Genomic DNA, 21,492 nt, shown 5'->3' with positions numbered 1-21,492 from the left:
CTATACGCTTCCTGTATTCAGTAACCCTTGGCGTGCTGACTCTCAGTTGAGCCAATGGCCTGCTATAAGCAGTCTAAAATTGGAAATATGTGAATAGAGTTCAGTATGCTAAATAGGTGAGCCCTGTGAGTGCAGGCAAGATTTATTTATCCCAGCAGATGTAGAGGAACAGTACCTTTCTACAATAGCTATACAGAATAATGCAGCTACTTAGAACTTATGTGAACAAGAACGAGCAACTAAAGAGAGAACTTCTTTTTGCAGGTGATGAAATAGCAAGAAGTCACAGTAGAGAAAGGGATGGAAAATGCTACAGCCATATATGCGACGAGACATGTAAGAAAACAACCCGAATTGAGACATCATGTGAACAAACGACTACACCACAAAGTAAGTTCTTCTTACTAAACAAGAGACACATTAACACTGAGAAAAATTTTGAGATACTAATAGCAGGGATGAGGCAAACAATCTATGAAATAAAAATAATCTAATCTTTATGTACATATATTTGTCATAATGCAGCACTATATAGCAGCCTAGTACAAGAAAATATTAAAAAGTAGACCACAATTATAATTGTTACACAGATTTAAAAAAAAATCCTTTTTCAATATATAAGTTGTTTGTGTTTAAAGGGAGGCTTAACTAAACTGTAAAGTTGTCCCGCTGTGCCCCCTAGTTCTTAATAGAAGTTAAAACAGTTTTAATTACATACCAATGAGTATCAATGCAAGTGACCCTAAACTTAATTGTGGACGCAAGGTAACTCAACAGTGAGAATGCTGGTTACCTGCACAAAGGCAGACATCTTGCTCTTATCTTATATGCAGTAATTATTATGCCAGGTTGATGTCATTATATTATACTATTCTGTTGCTCCGTGCCATGTAAACTGTGCTTAAACCTTCCAACTCCAGGTGCAGGAATAAACGAACATGAAGTTTCATTAACTCAGTTTAAGTGGGAGTCACATTGGGGGAATATTTTGCATTTGAATTCAAATTTGAACTCACATTGATTTTTTTAAATGTGAGGAATACGGTTTTACTTTGCAGCAAACATTATTTTATATCCTGTTAGCAATGCCTAATGTATTTCTAATTTATTCTAACAGCAAGAACAACCCCTCCAACCACCACATCATGTGTCTGTCACCATGAGGGAAGAATATACATGCCAGGTAAGGCAATCAATACCGTAATGTCTGAGTCTTTCTCTAAAGGGCATCTTAACTCCCTAAAAGAAGACCCTGAGTGACCCTCTGAGCCCCTTTGCAATGTAAATTCATTTTTTTAAGTCAATTCTTATAAAATAGCAATTTATTCGATGGTGTACCTAGATGTTATTGGGCCCCCACAACAAATGTAATTTAGGGCCCCAAAACTTTGGTAAGTTGACCCGTTCTACCAACATATATTTAAATCACTGATTAATTAGGACCCTACTGGGTCCCACTGCATCAGCAGGCTCTGCTTCCTCTGTAGTTATGCCCCTTAATTTATCACCATTTTCTTCTACTGGGCAGGCTTTTAGCTCAACAGTTTTTGAAGGCCCAGCGTATCAGTGACCTTCACTGTGTGAGCACCTTTTATGCACTTCCTGTATTTAGTTAACCCTTGGGTTGCTGGCTCTCAGTTGAGCTGAAGGCCTGATATACATTTTTTGGCTTTAGGTCCCCTTCAAATGAATAGAAATCAGTCATATATAAAACTAAAAACTATGGAAATCAGTGCGGGTATGATAAAACTTGCACTTAATATTTTATAATAATGAGAAATTGTGAATGATCTTTGGTTGACATCTATGGCTATGAGAGCCAAGGTCCAGGGTGCACTAGTGCTGCAGGAAAGCTGAGGTCAAGACTGTTCTTTGTTTACAATGTTATAAATCCCATTGCATGCCTGTCCTGGTCTATCCACAGCCTTAGAGTAGTGGAGTCCTGTGAGTGAGCATTTTTCTGGGACATTTAATTACTTTTCTTCTACCTGAACTCAGAATATTTGCAGCTATTACTGCTCAGATAGAGTAGGCTTTAATGATTTACTTATTTCAACACACTGCTACATTACAAAGTCCCAGTGAATAGCGTTCACTACGCTAAATAGGTGAGCACCGTGAGTGCAGGTACAATTTATATATCACAGCAGATACAGGGGAACAGTACTTTTATACAATAGCTATACAGAATAATGCAGCTACTTAGAACTTATGTCAGTGATCCCCAACCAGTGGCTCGTGAGCATCATGTTGCTCCCCTACCCCCTGGATGTTGCTTCCAGTGGCCTCAAAGCAGGTGCTTATTTTTGAATTATTGGCTTGGGGGCAGGTTTTGGTTGCATAAAAACTAGATATACTGCCAAACAGAACCTCCTGTAGGCTGCCAGTCCATATAGAGGCTTCCAAATAGCCAATAACAGCCCTTATTTGGCACCCCAGGAACATGTATTACGCTTGTGTTGCTCCTCAAGTCTTTTTACATTTGAATGTGGCTCACAGGTAAAAAAGGTTGGGGATCCCTGACTTATGTGAACAAGGATGAGCAACTAAAGAGTGACCTTCTTTTTGCAGGTGATGAAATAGCAAGAAGCGGCAGTAGAGAAAGAAATGGAAAATGCTACAGCCATGTATGTGACGAGACTTGTAAGAAAACAACCCGAATTGAGACATCATGTGAACAAACCACTACACCACGAAGTAAGTTCTTCTTACTAAACAAGAAACACGTTAACACTGAGGGAGCGTTCAAGGTAATTATAGCAGGGATAGAAAGAAACTATAAAATAAAAATAATCTAATCTTTATGTACATATTTTTGTCATAGCACACCCCGATATTGCTGTCTAGTACAATAAAATGTAAAAAAAAAAGTAAACCACACAATAATTCCTACACAGGAAAAAAAAATCTTTTTTAAGATATACTTCCTTTGTATTTAAAGAGAGCCTAAACCCAACTGTAAAGCTGCACCAGAGTTACTTCAGTTAATCCAGCCGCAGGCCTTGGGGAGCTGGAGAAAGTTTCTCTGAGTGATATTGATTTAAGAATACAACCCGGGTATTACTGGACTACAGCTCCCAGCAGGCCTTATAATCTGAAAGTATGCAGGACTTTGTAGTCCAGCAACAACTGAGTAAAGTGGGGTTGTGCAGTGCAGTACAGTAGGGTTTAGTGTCCCATTATTTGCATATTGTCTTACAATACTGCTTTCTTCGACACAGTGAAAGTTAATTTTCAGGAAAACTACCCCTTTAATGCCACAATATTCTTTGACAGTGTTGAGGTCCTGTAAAGTTGCTTAAGAAAAAATGAGAAAGTCTACAGAATCGTGACAGAAAGGTTGTGGCCAGCCCATAAGACACTTGCAGGGTTTGCAAAACTTAACTACAATCTAGTTAAGAAGACCTGGGGAATAAAGCAAAAAGAAAAGAATAATTACACATGGGGGCTGATTTACTAATCCACGAATCCGAATCCTGAATGGGAAAAAATCGCATAGAAAACAAACATTTTGCGACTTTTTTGTATGTTTTGCGATTTTTTCATCACCGTCGCGACTTTTTCGTAGCCGTTACGACTTGCGCGAATTGTCGCAACTTTTTCATAGCCATTATGACTTTCGTGAGTTGTCGCGACTTTTGCATAGCTATTATGACTTTCGTGAATTGTCACAACTTTTGCATAGCCATTATGACTTTCGTGAATTGTCGCGACTTTTGCATAGCCATTACGACTTTCACGAATTGTCGTGACTTTTTAGTATTGAGCGCTCGAAAAATTCGCAAAATACCGATCATTATGAAAAATCGCATTCGGACTCTTTTCAACGTTCGTGGATTAGTAAATGTGCCCCATGGTCTCCGCAATATTCCTATTAGAAAAGTATAAAGAGAAAAAAATGTAAGCGAAGGTACAGTGTCCATTTAAGACCATGGGCAGAGGGAAACAGACTGTATTTGAAAGAGGAAAAATACATATTCCCTTCACATAGATTTATAAAAATTTGAGGGATGTGGTTTTACGTTGTTGCACCAAACATTATTTTATATCCTGTTAGCAATGTTTAATTTATTTCTAATTTATTCTAACAGTAAGAACAACCCCTCCAACCACCACATCATGTGCCTGTTATCACGAGGGAAGAACGTATCTGGAAGGTAAAGCCGTCAATACTAGAATGTCTGCATGTTCCTTAAAGGGCATCTTAACTCCCCGCCCAAGAAGATATAGTGTAACCTTTCTCAGAGTCACCCTCTGAGCCCCTTTGCATTTTACATACATTTTCTATTTTAAATGGCTTCTGGGATAATAGCAGTTTAAGATAGTTTTCTTCTACTGGGCAGGCTTTCACCTCAACAGCTTTTTTAAGGTCCAGAGTATCCGTGACCCTAACTGTCTAAGCACTTTCTATACGCTTCCTGTATTCAGTAACCCTTGGGTTTCTGACTCTCAGTTGAGCCGATGGCCTGCTATAAGCAGTCTAAAATTGGAAATATGTGAATAGAGTTCAGTATGCTAAATAGGTGAGCCCTGTGAGTGCAGGCAAGATTTATTTATCCCAGCAGATGTAGAGGAACAGTACCTTTCTACAATAGCTATACAGAATAATGCAGCTACTTAGAACTTGTGAACAAGGACGAGCGACTAAAGAGAGAACTTCTTTTTGCAGGTGATGAAATAGCAAGAAGTCACAGTAGAGAAAGGGATGGAAAATGCTACAGCCATATATGCGACGAGACTTGTAAGAAAACAACCCGAATTGAGACATCATGTGAACAAACGACTACACCACAAAGTAAGTTCTTCTTACTAAACAAGAGACACATTAACACTGAGAAAAATTTTGAGATACTAATAGCAGGGATGAGGCAAAAAATCTATGAAATAAAAACAATCTAATCTTTATGTACATATATTTATCATAATGCAGCACTATATAGCGGCCTAGTACAAGAAAATATTAAAAAGTAGACCACAATTATAATTGTTACACAGATTTTAAAAAAATCCTTTTTCAATATATAAGTTGTTTGTGTTTAAAGGGAGGCTTAACTAAACTGTAAAGTTGTCCCGCTGTGCCCCCTAGTTCTTTATAGAAGTGAAAACAGTTTTAATTACACACCAATGAGTATGCATGCAAGTGACCCTAAACTTAATTGTGGATGCAAGGTAACTCAACAGTGAGAATGCTGGTTACCTGCACAAAGGCAGACATCTTGCTCTTATATACAGTAATTATTATGCCAGGTTGATGTCATTATATTATACTATTCTGTTGCTCCGTGCCATGTAAACTGTGCTTAAACCTTCCAACTCCAGGTGCAGGAATAAAGAACATGAAGTTTCATTAACTCAGTTTAAGTGGGAGTCACATTGGGGGAATATTTTGCATTTGAATTCAAATTTGAACTCACATTGATTTTTTTAAATGTGAGGAATAAGGTTTTACTTTGCAGCAAACATTATTTTATATCCTGTTAGCAATGCCTAATGTATTTCTAATTTATTCTAACAGCAAGAACAACCCCTCCAACCACCACATCATGTGTCTGTCACCATGAGGGAAGAATATACATGCCAGGTAAGGCAATCAATACCGTAATGTCTGAGTCTTTCTCTAAAGGGCATCTTAACTCCCTAAAAGAAGACCCAGAGTGACCCTCTGAGCCCCTTTGCAATGTAAATTCATTTTTTTAAGTCAATTCTTATAAAATAGCAATTTATTCGATGGTGTACCTAGATGTTATTGGGCCCCCACAACAAATGTAATTTAGGGCCCCAAAACTTTGGTAAGTTGACCCGTTCTACCAACATATATTTAAATCACTGATTAATTAGGACCCTACTGGGCCCCCCTGCATCAGCAGGCTCTGCTTCCTCTGTAGTTATGCCCCTTAACTTATCACCATTTTCTTCTACTGGGCAGGCTTTTACCTCAACAGTTTTTGAAGGCCCAGCGTATCAGTGACCTTCACTGTGTGAGCACCTTTTATGCACTTCCTCTATTTAGTTAACCCTTGGGTTGCTGGCTCTCAGTTGAGCTGAAGGCCTGATATACATTTTTTGGCTTTAGGTCCCCTTCAAATGAATAGAAATCAGTCATATATAAAACTAAAAACTATGGAAATCAGTGCGGGTATGATAAAACTTGCACTTAATATTTTAGAATAATGAGAAATTGTGAATGATCTTTGGTTGACATCTATGGTTATGAGAGCCAAGGTCCAGGGTGCACTAGCGCTGTAGGAAGGCTGAGGTCAAGACTGTTCTTTGTTTACAATGTTATAAATCCCATTGCATGCCTGTCCTGGTCTATCCACAGCCATAGAGTAGTGGAGTCCTGTGAGTGAGCATTTTTCTGGGACATTTAATTACTTTTCTTCTTACCTGAACTCAGAATATTTGCAGCTATTACTGCACAGATAGAGTAGGCTTTAATGATTTACTTATTTCAACACACTGCTACATTACAAAGTCCCAGTGAATAGTGTTCACTACGCTAAATAGGTGAGCCCCGTGAGTGCAGGTACAATTTATATATCACAGCAGATACAGGGGAACAGTACTTTTATTCAATAGCTATACAGAATAATGCAGCTACTTAGAACTTATGTCAGTTATCCCCAACCAGTGGCTCGTGAGCATCATGTTGCTCCCCTACCCCCTGGATGTTGCTTCCAGTGGCCTCAAAGCAGGTGCTTATTTTTGAATTATTGGCTTGGGGGCAGGTTTTGGTTGCATAAAAACTAGATATACTGCCAAACAGAACCTCCTGTAGGCTGCCAGTCCATATAGATGCTTCCAAATAGCCAATAACAGCCCTTATTTGGCACCCCAGGAACATGTATTACGCTTGTGTTGCTCCTCAAGTCTTTTTACATTTGAATGTGGCTCACAGGTAAAAAAGGTTGGGGATCCCTGACTTATGTGAACAAGGATGAGCAACTAAAGAGTGACCTTCTTTTTGCAGGTGATGAAATAACAAGAAGCGGCAGTAGAGAAAGGAATGGAAAATGCTACAGCCATGTATGTGACGAGACTTGTAAGAAAACAACCCGAATTGAGACATCATGTGAACAAACCACTACACCACAAAGTAAGTTCTTCTTACTAAACAAGAGACACGTTAACACTGAGGGAGCGTTCAAGGTAATTATAGCAGGGATAGAAAAAAACTATACAATAAAAAGGATCTAATCTTTATGTACATATTCTTGTCATAGCACACCCCGATATTGCTGTCTAGTACAATAAAATGTAAAAAAAAAAGTAAACCACACAATAATTTCTACATAGGAAAAAAAATCTTTTTTAATATATACTTCCTTTGTATTTAAAGAGAGGCTAAACCCAACTGTAAAGCTGTCCCAGTGCACCTGAGTTACTTCAGTTAATTTAGCTGCAGGCCCTGGAGAGCTGGAGAAAGTGTCACTGAGTTATATTGATTTAAGAATAGAACCCGGGTATTACTGGACTACAGCTCCCAGCAGGCCTTATTATCTGAAAGTATGCAGGACTTTGTAGTCCAGCAACAACTGAGTAAAGTGGGGTTGTGCAGTGCAGTACAGTAGGGTTTAGTGTCCCATTATTTGCATATTGTCTTACAATACTGCTTTCTTCGACACAGTGAAAGTTAATTTTCAGGAAAACTACCCCTTTAATGCCACATTATTCTTTGACAGTGTTGAGGTCCTGTAAAGTTGCTTAAGAAATAATAAGAAAGTCTACAGAATCGTTACAGAAAGGTTGTGGCCAGCCCATAAGACACTTGCAGGGTTTGCAAAACTTAACTACAATCTAGTTAAGAAGACCTGGGGAATAAAGCAAAAAGAAAAGAATAATTACACATGGGGGCTGATTTACTAATCCACGAATCCGAATCCTGAATGGGAAAAAATTCGGATTGGAAACGAACATTTTGCGACTTTTTTGTATGTTTTGCGATTTTTTCATTGCCGTCGCGACTTTTTCGTAGCCGTTACGACTTGCGCGAATTGTCGAAACTTTTTCATAGCCATTATGACTATCATGAGTTGTCGCGACTTTTGCATAGCTATTATGACTTTCGTGAATTGTCACAACTTTTGCATAGCCATTATGACTTTCGTGAATTGTCGCGACTTTTGCATAGCCATTATGACTTTCGTGAATTGTCGCGACTTTTGCATAGCCATTACGACTTTCGCGAATTGTCGTGACTTTTTCGTATTGAGCGCTCGAAAAAATTGGGAAAATACCGATCATTACGAAAAATCGCATTCGGACGCTTTTCGGACGTTCGTGGATTAGTAAATGTGCCCCATGGTCTCCGCAATATTTCTATTAGAAAAGTATAAAGAGAAAAAAATGTAAGCGAAGGTACAGTGTCCATTTAAGACCATGGGCAGAGGGAAACAGACTGTATTTGAAAGAGGAAAAATAGATATCCCCCTCACATAGATTTATAAAAATGTGAGAAATGTTGTTTTACGTTGTTGCACCAAACATTATTTTATATCCTGCTAGCAATGTTTAATTTATTTCTAATTCATTCTAACAGTAAGAACAACCCATCCAACCACCACATCATGTGCCTGTTATCACGAGGGAAGAACGTATCTGGAAGGTAAAGCAGTCAATACTAGAATGTCTGCATATTCCTTTAACGGCATCTTAACTCCCCCCCAAGAAGATATAGTGTAACCTTCCTCAGAGTCACCCTCTGAGCCCCTTTGCATTTTACCTTCATTTTCTATTTTAAATGACTTCTGAGATAATAGCAGTTTAAGATAGTTTTCTTCTACTGGGCAGGCTTTCACCTCAACAGCTTTTTTAAGGCCCAGAGTATCCGTGACCCTTACTTTCTAAGCACTTTCTATACGCTTCCTGTATTCAGTAACCCTTGGTGTGCTGACTCTCAGTTGAGCCGATGGCCTGCTATAAGCAGTCTAAAATTGGAAATATGTGAATAGAGTTCAGTATGCTAAATAGGTGAGCCCTGTGAGTGCAGGCAAGATTTATTTATCCCAGCAGATGTAGTGGAACAGTACCTTTCTGCAATAGCTATACAGAATAATGCAGCTACTTAGAACTTATGTGAACAAGGACGAGCAACTAAAGAGATAACTTCATCTTGCAGGTGATGAAATAGCAAGAAGTCACAGTAGAGAAAGGGATGGAAAATGCTACAGCCATGTATGCGATGAGACTTGTAAGAAAACAACCCGAATTGAGACATCATGTGAACAAACGACTACACCACAAAGTAAGTTCTTCTTACTAAACAAGAGACACATTAACACTGAGAAAAATTTTGAGATACTAATAGCAGGGATGAGGCAAACAATCTATGAAATAAAAATAATCTAATCTTTATGTACATATATTTGTCATAATGCGGCACTATATAGCGGCCTAGTACAAGAAAATATTAAAAACTAGACCACAATTATAATTGTTACACAGAATTTAAAAAAAAATCCTTTTTCAATATATAAACAGTTTCTTGGTTAAAGGGAGGCTTAACTGAACTGTAAAGTTGTCCCACTGCGCCCCCTAGTTCTTTATAGAAGTGAAAACAATTTCAATTACACACCAATGAGTATGCATGCAAGTGACCCTAAACATAATTATGGACGCAAGATAACTCAACAGTGAGAATGTTGGTTACCTGCACAAAGGCAGACATCTTGCTCTTATCCTATATACAGTAATTATCATGCCAGGTTGATGTCATTATATTATGCTATACTCTTGTTCCGTACTGTGTAGACTGTGCTTAAACCTTCCAACTCCAGGTGCAGGAATAAAGAACATGAAGTTTCATTAACTCAGATTAAGTGGGAGTCACATTGGGGGAATATTTTGCATTTGAATTCAAATTTGAACTCACATTGATTTTTTTAAATGTGAGGAATACGGTTTTACTTTGCAGCAAACATTTTTTTACATCCTGTTAGCAATGCCTAATGTATTTCTAATTTATTCTAACAGCAAGAACAACCCCTCCAACCACCACATCATGTGTCTGTCACCATGAGGGAAGAATATACATGCCAGGTAAAGCAATCAATACCATAATGCAGTGCTGTGCAACTTCTGTGGTACAGAGGGCCGGAATTTTTCCGGCCTACATGGTGGAGTGCCGATAATTTAAGCCAGTTTTGGCCACTCCCCTTTTTAAGCCACACCCACTTGAAACCACACTCCTGTTATCAAATGACCATACCCATATTAATGGTTGTAGTACAGCAAAAACCTACCATACTCTATCTGGCCTACCCTGCCTGTGTGTGTCATACTCTTTCTGCCCTATGCTGCCTGTGTGTGCCATACTCTGTCTGCCCTACCCTGCCTGTGTGTGCCATACTCTGTCTGCCCTACCCTGCCTGTGTGTGCCATAATCTGCCTGCCCTACCCTGCCTGTGTGAGCCATACTCTGTCTGCCCTACCCTGACTTTGTGTGCCATACTCTGCCTGCCCTACAGTGATACAATGCTGACACTGCTCCTACAGTCTGCACAATAACTATATATTAAAAACCTTTTTAATTGCAGTACCACCTCGGTATATGTTCTTTTTGTAGTGTGCAGGGTTTATTTGTGGGTTTCTACTGCTCCTACAGTCTGTCTGAGGTGTGAACAGGAGAACAATGAGGGTGATTACAGCCTGAATCTGAGGTGTGAACAATGCAGGGGGTGAACAATGTAGGCTTTAAAACGTGTGAACAACACAGGGGATTACATTTTTAAACAATGCAGGGGATTTACAGCCTGAATCTGAGGTGAGAACCATGCAGGGGGGGTTAATCACAGTACTGATACCATTTAAAGCTTACACAAGAGTAAGCCATCAAAGCAGCTAGACAGGTGGGGGGCCACACAGAGGGGGGTCGTGGGCCGCCAGTTGGACAGCACTGCCGTAATGTCTGAGTCTTTCTCTAAAGGGCATCTTAACTCCCCAAAAAGGGGACTCCAAGTGACCCTTTGAGCCCCTTTGCAATGTGAATTCATTTTCTTTTTTAAGTGACTTCTTATAAAATAGCAGTTTATTCAATGGTGTACCTAGATGTTATTGGGCCTCCAAAACAAATGTAATTTAGGGCCCCAAAACTTTGGTAAGTTGACCCGTTCTACCAACATATTTTTAAATCATTGATTAATTAGGGCCCTACTGGCCCCCCTTTTATCAGCAGGCTCTGCTTCCTCTGTAGTTACGCCCCTGAGTTTATCACCATTTTCTTCTACTGGGCAGGCTTTCAGCTCAACAGTTTTTGAAGGCCCAGCGTATCAGTGACCTTCACTGTGTGAGCACCTTTTATGCACTTTCTGTATTTAGTTAACCCTTGGGTTGCTGGCTCTCAGTTGAGCTGAAGGCCTGCTGTAAGCAGTCTAAAAAAGCAAATATCTCTGAAACGACAAAGCACACTGAGTAATTATATATCAATGCATTTTTTGGCTTTAGGTCCCCTTCAAATGAATAAAAATCAGTCATATATAAAACTAAAAACTATAGAAATCAGTGCGGGTATGATAAAACTTGCACTTAATATTTTGTAATAATGAGAAATTGTTAATGATCTTTGGTTGACATCTATGGCTATGAGAGCCAGGGTCCAGGGTGCACTAGTGCTGCAGGAAGGCTGAGGTCAAGACTGTTCTTTGTTTACAATATTATAAATCCCATTGCATGCCTGTCCTGGTCTATCCACAGCCTTAGAGTAGTGGAGTCCTGTGAGTGAACATTTTTCTGTGACATTTAATTACTTTTCTTCTCACTTGAACTCAGAATATGTGCAGCTATTACTGCACAGATAGAGTAGGCTTTAATGATTTACTTATTTAAACAAACTGCTACATTACAAAGTCCCAGTGAATAGTGTTCACTACGCTAAATAGGTGAGCCCCGTGAGTGCAGGTACAATTTATATATCACAGCAGATACAGGGGAACAGTACTTTTATACAATAGCTATACAGAATAATGCAGCTACTTAGAACTTATATGAACAAGGATGAGCAACTAAAGAGTGACCTTCTTTTTGCAGGTGATGAAATAGCAAGAAGCGGCAGTAGAGAAAGGGATGGAAAATGCTACAGCCATGTATGTGACGAGACTTGTAAGAAAACAACCCGAATTGAGACATCATGTGAACAAACCACTACACCACGAAGTAAGTTCTTCTTACTAAACAAGAGACACGTTAACACTGAGGGAGCGTTCAAAGTAATTATAGCAGGGATAGAAAGAAACTATAATATAAAAATAATCTAATCTTTATGTACATATTTTTGTCATAGCACACCCCTATATTGCTGTCTAGTACAATAAAATGTAAAAAAAAGTAAACCACACAATAATTCCTACACAGGAAAAAAAAAATCTTTTTTAAGATGTACTTCCTTTGTATTTAAAGAGAGGCTAAACCCAACTGTAAAGCTGTCCCAATGCACCTGAGTTACTTCAGTTAATTCAGCCGCAGGCCCTGGAGAGCTGGAGAAAGTTTCTCTGAGTGATATTGATTTAAGAATAGAACCCGGGTATTACTGGACTACAGCTCCCAGCAGGCCTTATAATCTGAAAGTATGCAGGACTTTGTAGTCCAGCAACAACTGAGTAAAGTGGGGTTGTGCAGTGCAGTACAGTAGGGTTTAGTGTCCCATTATTTGCATATTGTCTTACAATACTGCTTTCTTCGACACAGTGAAAGTTAATTTTCAGGAAAACTACCCCTTTAATGCCACAATATTCTTTGACAGTGTTGAGGTCCTGTAAAGTTGCTTAAGAAAAAATGAGAAAGTCTACAGAATCGTGACAGAAAGGTTGTGGCCAGCCCATAAGACACTTGCAGGGTTTCCAAAACTTTACTACAATCTAGTTAAGAAGACCTGGGGAAAAAAGCAAAAAGAAAAGAATAATTACACATGGGGGCTGATTTACTAATCCACGAATCCGAATCCTGAATGGGAAAAAATCGCATAGGAAACAAACATTTTGCGACTTTTTTGTATGTTTTGCGATTTTTTCATCACCGTCGTGACTTTTTCGTAGCCGTTACGACTTGCGCGAATTGTCGCAACTTTTTCATAGCCATTATGACTTTCGTGAATTGTCACAACTTTTGCATAGCCATTACGACTTTCGCGAATTGTCGTGATTTTTTCGTATTGAGCGCTCGAAAAATTCGCAAAATACCGATCATTACGAAAAATCGCATTCGGACGCTTTTCGGACGTTCGTGGATTAGTAAATGTGCCCCATGGTCTCCGAAATATTTCTATTAGAAAAGTATAAAGAGAAAAAAATGTAAGCGAAGGTACAGTGTCCATTTAAGTCCATGGGCAGAGGGAAAGAGACTATATTTGAAAAAGGAAAAATACATATCCCCCTCACATAGATTTATAAAAATGTGAGAAATGTTGTTTTACGTTGTTGCACCAAACATTATTTTATATCCTGTTAGCAATGTTTAATTTATTTCTAATTTATTCTAACAGTAAGAACAACCCATCCAACCACAACATCATGTGCCTGTTATCACGAGGGAAGAACGTATCTGGAAGGTAAAGCCGTCAATACTAGAATGTCTGCATGTTCCTTAAACGGCATCTTAACTCCCCGCCCAAGAAGATATAGTGTAACCTTCCTCAGAGTCACCCTCTGAGCCCCTTTGCATTTTACCTTCATTTTCTATTTTAAATGGCTTCTGAGATAATAGCAGTTTAAGATAGTTTTCTTCTACTGGGCAGGCTTTCATCTCAACAGCTTTTTTAAGGCCCAGAGTATACGTGACCCTAACTTTCTAAGCACTTTCTATACGCTTCCTGTATTCAGTAACCCTTGGTGTGCTGACTCTCAGTTGAGCCGATGGCCTGCTATAAGCAGTCTAAAATTGGAAATATGTGAATAGAGTTCAGTATGCTAAATAGGTGAGCCCTGTGAGTGCAGGCAAGATTTATTTATCCCAGCAGATGTAGTGGAACAGTACTTTCCTGCAATAGCTATACAGAATAATGCAGCTACTTAGAACTTATGTGAACAAGGACGAGCAACTAAAGAGAGAACTTCTTCTTGCAGGTGATGAAATAGCAAGAAGTCACAGTAGAGAAAGGGATGGAAAATGCTACAGCCATGTATGCGACGAGACTTGTAAGAAAACAACCCGAATTGAGACATCATGTGAACAAACGACTACACCACAAAGTAAGTTCTTCTTACTAAACAAGAGACACATTAACACTGAGAAAAATTTTGAGATACTAATAGCAGGGATGAGGCAAACAATCTATGAAATAAAAATAATCTAATCTTTATGTACATATATTTGTCATAATGCGGCACTATATAGCGGCCTAGTACAAGAAAATATTAAAAAGTAGACCACAATTATAATTGTTACACAGAATTTTTAAAAAAAAATCCTTTTTCACTATATAAGTTGTTTGTGTTTAAAGGGAGGCTTAACTAAACTGTAAAGTTGTCCCGCTGTGCCCCCTAGTTCTTTATAGAAGTGAAAACAGTTTTAATTACACACCAATGAGTATGCATGCAAGTGACCCTAAACTTAATTGTGGACGCAAGATAATTCAACAGTGAGAATGCTGGTTACCTGCACAAAGGCAGACATCTTGCTCTTATCTTATATACAGTAATTATTATGCCAGGTTGATGTCATTATATTATACTATTCTGTTGCTCCGTGCCATGTAGACTATGGGGCTGATTTACTTACCCACGAACGGGTCGAATGGAGTCCGATTGCGTTTTTTTCGTAATGATCGGTACTTTGCGATTTTTTCGTATGTTTTGCGATTTTTTCGGATTCTTTACGAATTTTTCGGATCCAATACGATTTTTGCGTAAAAACGCGAGTTTTCCTATCCATTACGAAAGTTGCGTAAAAAGTTGCGCATTTTGCGTAGCGTTAAAACTTACGCGAAAAGTTGTGCATTTTTCGTAGCGTTAAGTTTTAACGCTACGAAAAGTGCGCAACTTTTCGCGTAAGTTTTAACGCTACGCAAAATGCGCAACTTTTTACGCAACTTTCGTAATGGATACGAAAAACTCGCGTTTTTACGCAAAAATCGTATTGGATCCGAAAAATTCGTACAGAATCCGAAAAAATCGCAAAACATACGAAAAAGTCGCAAAATATTCGTTTTCAAGTCGGAACTTTTCCAATTTGGGTCGGATTCGTGGGTTAGTAAATCAGCCCCTATGCTTAAACCTTCCAACTCCAGGTACAGGAATAAAAAAAATTAATTTTTATTTACTCAGATCAAGTGGGAGTCACATTGGGGGAATATTTTGCATTTTAATTCAAATTTGAACTCACATAGATTTTTTTTAAATGTGAGGAATACGGTTTTACTTTGCAGCAAAATTTTTTCACATCCTGTTAGCAATGCCTAATGTATTTCTAATTTATTCTAACAGCAAGAACAACCCCTCCAACCACCACATCATGTGTCTGTCACCATGAGGGAAGAATATACATGCCAGGTAAGGCAATCAATACCGTAAAGTCTGAGTCTTTCTCTAAAGGGCATCTTAACTCCCCAAAAATGGGACTCCGAGTGACCCTCTGAGCCCCTTTGCAATGTGAATTCATTTTCTTTTTTAAGTGACTTCTTATAAAATAGCAGTTTTTTCAATGGCGTACCTAGATGTTATTGGGCCCCCACAACAAATGTAATTTAGGGCCCCAAAACTTTGGTAAGTTGACCCGTTCTACCAACATATATTTCAATCACTGATTAATTAGGGCCCTACTGGGCCCCCCTGCATCAGCAGGCTCTGCTTCCTCTGTAGTTATGCCCCTGAGTTTATCACCATTTTCTTCTACTGGGCAGGCTTTCAGCTCAACAGTTTTTGAAGGCCCAGCGTATTAGTGACCTTCACTGTGTGAGCACCTTTTATGCACTTTCTGTATTTAGTTAACCCTTGGGTTGCTGGCTCTCAGTTGAGCTGAAGGCCTGCTGTAAGCAGTCTAAAAATGCAAATATCTCTGAAACGGCATACAAAATAAAATGTATGTAACTGGCAAAAATGTTCAGAGAAGTACACTGAGTAAGTATATATCAATACATTTTTTTACTTTAGGTCCCCTTCAAATGAATAGAAATCAGTCATATAAAACTAAAAACTATAGAAATCTGTGCGGGTATGATAAAACTTGCACTTAATATTTTGTAATAATGAGAAATTGTGAATGATCTTTGGTTGACATCTATGGCAATGAGAGCCAGGGTCCAGGGTGCACTAGCGCTGCAGGAAGGCTGAGGTCAAGACTGTTCTTTGTTTACAATGTTATAAATCCCATTGCATGCCTGTCCTGGTCTATCCACAGCCATAGAGTAGTGGAGTCCCTTGAGTGAGCATTTTTCTGTGACATTTAATTTTCTTCTCACTTGAACTCAGAATATGTGCAGCTATTACTGCACAGATAGAGTAGGCTTTAATGATTTACTTATTTCAACACACTATTACATTACAAAGTCCCAGTAAATAGCGTTCACTATGCTAAATAGGTGAGCCCCGTGAGTGCAGGTGCGATATACTGTATATATCACAGCAGATACAGGGGAACAGTACTTTTATACAATAGCTATACAGAATATTGCAGCTACTTAGAACTTGTGTGAACAAGGATGAGCAACTAAAGAGAGACCTTCGTTTTGCAGGTGATGAAATATTAAGAAGCGGCAGTAGAGAAAGGAATGGAAAATGCTACCGTCATGTATGTGACGAGACTTGTAAGAAAACAACCCGAATTGAGACATCATGTGAACAAACCACTACACCACGAAGTAAGTTCTTCTTACTAAACAAGAGACACATTAACACTGAGGGAGCGTTCAAAGTAATTATAGCAGGGTTAGAATACACAGGGATTCTTACACAGGAAGAAAAAAATCTTTTTTAAGATGTACTTCCTTTGTATTTAAAAGGGGGCTAAACCCAACTGTAAAGCTGTCCCACTGCACCCGAGTTACTTTATGCCACAATATTCTTTGACAGTGTTGAGGTCCTGTAAAGTTGCTTAAGAAATAATGAGAAAGACTATAGAATCGTGACAGAAAGCTGTGGCCAGCCAGCCCATAAGACACTTGCAGGGTTTGCAAAATTTAACTACAATCTAGTTAAGAAGACCTGGGGAATAAAGCAAAAAGAAAAGAATAATTACACATGGTCTCCGCAATATTCCTATTCGGAATAGAGAAAAAAAAGGAAGCGAAGGTACAATGTCCATTTAAGACCATGGGCAGAGGGAAACAGACTGTATTCGAAAGAGAAAAAATACATAATCCCCTCAAATAGATTTATAAAAATGTGAGAAATGCAGTTTTATGTTTTTATACCAAACATTATTTTATATCCTGCTAGCAATGTTTTATTTCTAATTTATTCTAACAGTAAGAACAACTCATCCAACCACCACATCATGTGCCTGTTATCATGAGGGAAGAACATATCTGGAAGGTAAAGCCGTCAATACTAGAATGTCTGGGTAGGCTTTCACCTCAACAACTTTTTTAAGGTCCAGAGTGTCCGTGACCCTAACTGTCTAAGCACTTTCTATACGCTTCCTGTATTCAGTAAACCCTTGGGTTGCTGACTCTCAGTTGAGCCGATGGCCTGCTATAAGCAGTCTAAAATTGGAAATATGTGAATAGAGTTCAGTATGCTAAATAGGTGAGCCCCGTAAGTGCAATCGAGATTTATATATCACAGCAGATACAAGGGGAAAAGTACTTTTCTACAATAGCTATACAAAAAAATGCAGCTACTTAGAACTTATGTAAACAAGGACAAGCAACTAAACAGAGAACTTCTTCTTGCAGGTGATGAAATAGCAAGAAGTCACAGTAGAGAAAGGGATGGAAAATGCTACAGCCATGTATGCGACAAGACTTGTAAGAAAACAACCCGAATTGAGACATCATGTGAACAAACGACTACACCACAAAGTAAGTTCTTCTTACTAAACAAGAGACACATTAACACTGAAAACAATGTTGAGATACTAATAGCAGGGATGAGGCAAAAAAATCTATGAAATCTAAATAATCTAATCTTTATTTTGATATATTTGTCTTAATGCATCCATTATATAGCGGCCTAGTAGAAGAAAATATTAAAAAGTAAACCACAATAATAATTGTTATACAGAATTTTAAAAAAATTCCTTTTTCAATAAATAAGTTGTTTGTGTTTAAAGGGAGGCTTAACTGAATTGCAATAGTGTCGTGCTGAGCCCCCTAGTTCTTTATAGAAGTGAAAAACAATTTTAATTACATACCAATGAGTATCCATGCAAGTGACCCTAAACTTAATTATGGACGCAAGATAATTCAACAGTGAGAATGCTGGTTACCTGCACAAAGGCAGACATCTTGCTCTTATCTTATATACAGTAATTATTATGCCAGGTTGATGTCATTATATTATACTATTCTGTTGCTTCGTGCCATGTAAACTGTGCTTAAACCTTCCAACTCCAGATGCAGGAATAAAGAACATGAAGTTTCATTAATCAGATCAAGTGGGAGTCACATTGGGGGAATACTTTGCATTTTCATTTATCTGCAAGTCCCTCAGAGCTGGGCATAAGTTTTATGAGCAATACTACTTTAAGAATTGAACCTTGATATTGATCAACTAGGACTCCTAGCATGACCCAACCATTATAATATGTTATAGTACATTGGAATTTTTTGTCCAGCAAAAACTGAGTAATGTGTGGTTGAGAAGTGCAATACAGTAGGTTTTAGTGTCCTGTTATTTTATTTAAAAATTGTTTTAAAATACTGCTGCCATCAATACACCGAAAGTTAATGTTAAGGAGAACTACCCCTTTAACGCCACTATATTCATGGGCAGCACTGAGGACCTTCAAGGTTTCATAAGGAATAATGAAGAAGTCTAAAGAACAGAAAGGTCGTGGCCAGCCAGCCAAAATTCAGTTACAGGTTCATATGAAATTGATCAAGAAGTCCTTGGAAATAAGGATAAAATAAAAAAAAAATACAATTAGTTTCACAGCTATATTCCCTTACGAAAATTATAAAGTGGAGAAATGAAGTCAAGATACAATGTCCCTTTAAGTTAATGGGCACAGAGGAAATTTACTTTATTAGAGGTAGGGATACATATTACCCTAACATATATTTATTAAAATGTAAAGAATATGGTTTTTCTTTGTACCAAACCTTTTTTTGCATCCTGTTAGCAATGCCTAATGTTTTCTTACTTATTCTAACAGCTAAAACAACTCCTCCAACCACCACAAAATGTGTCTGTTACCATGAGGGAAGAATGTATATGCCAGGTAAAGCAATCAATACAGTAATGTCTGTGTCTTAAGGGCATCTTAACCCCCTAAAAAGGTGACTCCGAGTGACCCGTTGAGCCCCTTGTCAATGTACATTTTCTTTTTTAAGTGACTTCTTATAAAATAGCAGTTTATTCAGTGGTGTAAGTAGATGTTATTGGGTCCCACAACAAATGTCATTTAGGGCTGCAAAACTTTGGTAAGTTGACCAGTTCTACCAACATATATTTAAATCACTGACTAGAATGTACAGTGGAGGAAATAATTATTTGACCCCTCACTGATTTTGTAAGTTTGTCCAATGACAAAGAAATGAAAAGTCTCAGAACAGTATCATTTCAATGGTAGGTTTATTTTAACAGTGGCAGATAGCACATCAAAAGGAAAATCGAAAAAATAACTTTAAATAAAAGATAGCAACTGATTTGCATTTCACTGAGTGAAATAAGTTTTTGAACCCCTACCAACCATTAAGAGTTCTGGCTCCCACAGAGTGGTTAGACACTTCTACTCAATTAGTCAACCTCATTAAGGACACCTGTCTTAACTAGTCACCTGTATAAAAGACACCTGTCCACAGAATCAATCAATCAAGCAGACTCCAAACTCTCCAACATGGGAAAGAACAAAGAGCTGTCCAAGGATGTCAGAGACAAAATTGTAGACCTGTACAAGGCTGGAATGGGCTACAAAACCATTAGCAAGAAGCTGGAAGAGAAGGTGACAACTGTTGGTGCGATGTTCGAAAATGGAAGGAGCACAAAATGACCATCAATCGACCTCGCTCTGGGGCTCCACGCAAGATCTCACCTCGTGGGGTGTCAATGATTCTGAGAAAGGTGAAAAAGCATCCTAGAACTACACGGGAGGAGTTAGTTAATGACCTCAAATTAGCAGGGACCACAGTCACCAAGAAAACCATTGGAAACACATTACACCACAATGGATTAAAATCCTGCAGGGCTCGCAAGGTCCCCCTGCTCAAGAAGGCACATGTGCAGGCCCGTCTGAAGTTTGCCAATGAACACCTGAATGATTCTGTGAGTGACTGGGAGAAGGTGCTGTGGTCTGATGAGACCAAAATAGAGCTCTTTGGCATTAACTCAACTCGCTGTGTTTGGAGGAAGAAAAATGCTGCCTATGACCCCCAAAACACCGTCCCCACCGTCAAGCATGGGGGTGGAAACATTTTGCTTTGGGGGTGTTTTTCGGCTAAGGTAACAGGACAACTTATTCGCATTAACGGGAAAATGGACGGAGCCATGTATCGTGAAATCCTGAACGACAACCTCCTTCCCTCTGCCAGGAAACTGAAAATGGGTCGTGGATGGGTGTTCCAGCACGACAATGACCCAAAACATACAGCAAAGGCAACAAAGGAGTGGCTCAAGAAGAAGCACATTAAGGTCATGGAGTGGCCTAGTCAGTCTCCGGACCTTAATCCAATAGAAAACCTATGGAGGGAGCTCAAGCTCAGAGTTGCACAGAGACAGCCTCGAAACCTTAGGGATTTAGAGATGATCTGCAAAGAGGAGTGGGACCAACATTCCTCCTAAAATGTGCGCAAACTTGGTCATCAATTACAAGAAACGTTTGACCTCTGTGCTTGCGAACAAGGGTTTTTCCACTAAGTATTAAGTCTTTTTTTGTTAGAGGGTTCAAAAACTTATTTCACTCAATGAAATGCAAATCAGTTGCTATCTTTTATTTAAAGTTATTTTTTCGATTTTCCTTTTGATGTGCTATCTGCCACTGTTAAAATAAACCTACCATTGAAATGATACTGTTCTGAGACTTTTCATTTCTTTGTCATTGGACAAACTTACAAAATCAGTGAGGGGTCAAATAATTATTTCCTCCACTGTATATGCTAGGTAAAGCAGTCAATACCAGAATGTCTGCATGTTAAAGGGTATCTTAACTCCCCAAAAAATATTTTGTGAAATGAGCTTCGCAGTTTACATTTATTTTAAGTAGCTTCTGAGATAATAGCAGTTTATTCAGTGGCATAAGTAAATGTTATTGGGCCCCACAGCAAATTTAATAGAGGGCCCCGAAACTTTGTTAAGTTGACCAGTTCTACCAAGATATATTAAAATTCCTAATTAATTATTGCCATTGTGGGCCCCCTACACTCACGAGCTCCCCTGGAACTTCAGGGTCTGTTTCCACTGTATGTAT

At 38.6% G+C, this 21,492-nt stretch overlaps 1 protein-coding gene across 1 annotated transcript in view; it reads left to right on the top strand.

Moving 5' to 3' along the window:
• The window catches only part of LOC101734651 (mucin-2), a 763,939-nt gene that overhangs the window by 458,738 nt on the left and 283,709 nt on the right, over window positions 1–21,492 (top strand). Inside the window, exons 17-32 of the mRNA XM_031900600.1 lie at window positions 265–390; window positions 1,118–1,183; window positions 4,670–4,795; window positions 5,516–5,581; window positions 6,971–7,096; window positions 8,540–8,605; window positions 9,119–9,244; window positions 9,973–10,038; window positions 12,025–12,150; window positions 13,475–13,540; window positions 14,055–14,180; window positions 15,414–15,479; window positions 16,661–16,786; window positions 17,394–17,459; window positions 17,822–17,947; window positions 19,243–19,308. Of these exons, the coding sequence (XP_031756460.1) occupies window positions 265–390; window positions 1,118–1,183; window positions 4,670–4,795; window positions 5,516–5,581; window positions 6,971–7,096; window positions 8,540–8,605; window positions 9,119–9,244; window positions 9,973–10,038; window positions 12,025–12,150; window positions 13,475–13,540; window positions 14,055–14,180; window positions 15,414–15,479; window positions 16,661–16,786; window positions 17,394–17,459; window positions 17,822–17,947; window positions 19,243–19,308 (1,536 nt within the window). The remainder of the gene's footprint in view (window positions 1–264; window positions 391–1,117; window positions 1,184–4,669; window positions 4,796–5,515; window positions 5,582–6,970; window positions 7,097–8,539; window positions 8,606–9,118; window positions 9,245–9,972; window positions 10,039–12,024; window positions 12,151–13,474; window positions 13,541–14,054; window positions 14,181–15,413; window positions 15,480–16,660; window positions 16,787–17,393; window positions 17,460–17,821; window positions 17,948–19,242; window positions 19,309–21,492) is intronic.

Source organism: Xenopus tropicalis, chromosome 4 (assembly GCF_000004195.4).
Source record: "Xenopus tropicalis strain Nigerian chromosome 4, UCB_Xtro_10.0, whole genome shotgun sequence".
Lineage (NCBI taxonomy): Eukaryota > Metazoa > Chordata > Amphibia > Anura > Pipidae > Xenopus > Xenopus tropicalis.
Note: the sequence above shows the minus strand (reverse complement) of the source record. Positions and strands in the feature narration are given on the sequence as shown.